This window comes from Malurus melanocephalus, unplaced genomic scaffold, assembly GCF_030028575.1.
Source record: "Malurus melanocephalus ecotype Western Australia unplaced genomic scaffold, MMel_1.1 scaffold_1098, whole genome shotgun sequence".
Taxonomy (NCBI): Eukaryota; Metazoa; Chordata; class Aves; order Passeriformes; family Maluridae; genus Malurus; species Malurus melanocephalus.
The window spans coordinates 7,389-9,157 of NW_026624330.1; the positions used below are offsets into that span (position 1 = coordinate 7,389).

General features: G+C 53.6%; 1 protein-coding gene across 1 annotated transcript in view; it reads left to right on the forward strand.

Moving 5' to 3' along the window:
• Positions 1 to 185: 185 nt before the first annotated feature.
• Positions 186 to 1,769, forward strand: part of LOC130586205 (formin-like protein 2) — a gene marked incomplete at both ends in the record, with an annotated part of 6,156 nt that continues 4,572 nt past the window's right edge. Inside the window, 2 exons of the mRNA XM_057386920.1 lie at positions 186 to 391; positions 1,175 to 1,458. Of these exons, the coding sequence (XP_057242903.1) occupies positions 186 to 391; positions 1,175 to 1,458 (490 nt within the window). The remainder of the gene's footprint in view (positions 392 to 1,174; positions 1,459 to 1,769) is intronic.

A 1,769-nucleotide genomic window follows, 5' to 3' on the forward strand; every position in this document is an offset into this window, starting at 1 on the left:
TTTTTTCTCTTTTTTTTCTCTTTTTTTCTCTTTTTTCTCTTTTTCCTCTCTTTTTTCTCTTTCCCTTTTCCTTTCTACCCTTTCCTTTCCCTCTTCCCTTTCCTTTCCCCTTTCCTCTTTCCTTTCCGTTCCCCCGTTCCATTCTCCCTTTTCGTTTATTTTCCTTCATCTTTCCCTTTCCCCTCCAGGACCTAAACGTGGATGAATTTGAGGAAATCTTCAAAACGAAGGCTCAGGGCCCGGCCATGGACCTGAGCTCCAGCAAGCAGAAGATCCCTCAGAAAGGCTCCAACAAGGTGACACTGCTGGACGCCAACCGAGCCAAGAACTTGGCCATCACCCTGCGCAAAGCGGGGAAAACGGCTGATGAGATCTGCAAAGCCATCCACGTGTGAGTGAGGGCAGGCTGGGAGGGGGGAGGAAGGGGAATCTCGAGGAATTCTGAGCTCCAGGGTCGTTCCCATGAGGCATTCCTGCCTTCCCAGTTTGGAATAACCTGGGAACGGCTCCATTCCACACTGGGAAATGCCTCGTTGTCCATTCCACACTGGGAAATGCCTTTTTCCATGGGTGTTCAAAGTTAGGGGTGTTCAAAGTTAGGGGTGTTCCAGCTGTGTTTCCATGGCTGTTCAAAATGAGTGTGAATCTCCCAGATTTACTGGGAGCACTGGGAAGAGGATGGGGGTGAGATTGACAATTGATGGAAATGCTTTGGCAGCTGGGAAATACTCCGGGGGGAGGATGGAATGATTGTGAATTCCCAGGAATCCCAGACTGCTTTGGAATGGGAAGGACCTAAATCCCATCCAGTCCCATTCCAGGGACACCTCCCACTGTCCTAGGCTGCTCCAAACCCTGTCCAGCCTGGCCTTGGGCACTCCCAGGGATCCAGGGGTGGAATTCCATCCCAGCCCCTCCCAGGAACAATTCCCAATTCCCAATATCCCACCCATCCCTGYCCTCTGGCAGTGTGACCCCATTCCCTGGCTCCTGTCCCTCCATCCCTTGGCCCCAGTCCCTCTCCAGCTCTCCTGGAGCCCCTTCAGGCCCCAAAAGGGGCTCTGAGCTCTCCCTGGATCCTTTTCCCTTCTCCAGGGGAGCATTCCCAGCTCTCCCAGAGCCATGGCCGGGTCCCTTGGGTGTCCCCTCATCCTCTCCGGGCTCTGTCCCCCAGGTTTGACCTGAAGACGCTGCCGGTGGATTTTGTGGAGTGCCTGATGAGGTTCCTGCCCACGGAGAACGAGGTGAAGGTGCTGCGGCTCTACGAGAGGGAGAGGAAGCCCCTGGAGAACCTTTCGGACGAGGATCGCTTCATGCTGCAGTTCAGCAAGATCGAGAGGCTGATGCAGAAAATGACCATCATGGCCTTCATCGGCAACTTCGCCGAGAGCATCCAGATGCTGACCCCGGTGAGCACGGATTGGGCATGTCCTGGGTGGGAAGGGATCCACGGGATTGGTGATATCTTGAATGGGAACAATGGGATCACAGAATCAGGGATATCCTGAGTGAGAAGGGATCCATGGGATCAGGGAATCAGGAATATCCTGAGTGGGAACAACCCACAGGATCAGGGAATATTCTGAGTGGGAACAACCTATGGGATCGGGAATATCCAAGTGGGAACAACCCACGGGATCGGGAATATCCTGAATGGGAACAACCCACGGGATTGGGAATATCCTGAGTGGGAACAACCCATGGGATCGGGAATATCCTGAATGGGAACAACCAATGGGATCGGGAATATCCGAGTGGGAACAACCCCT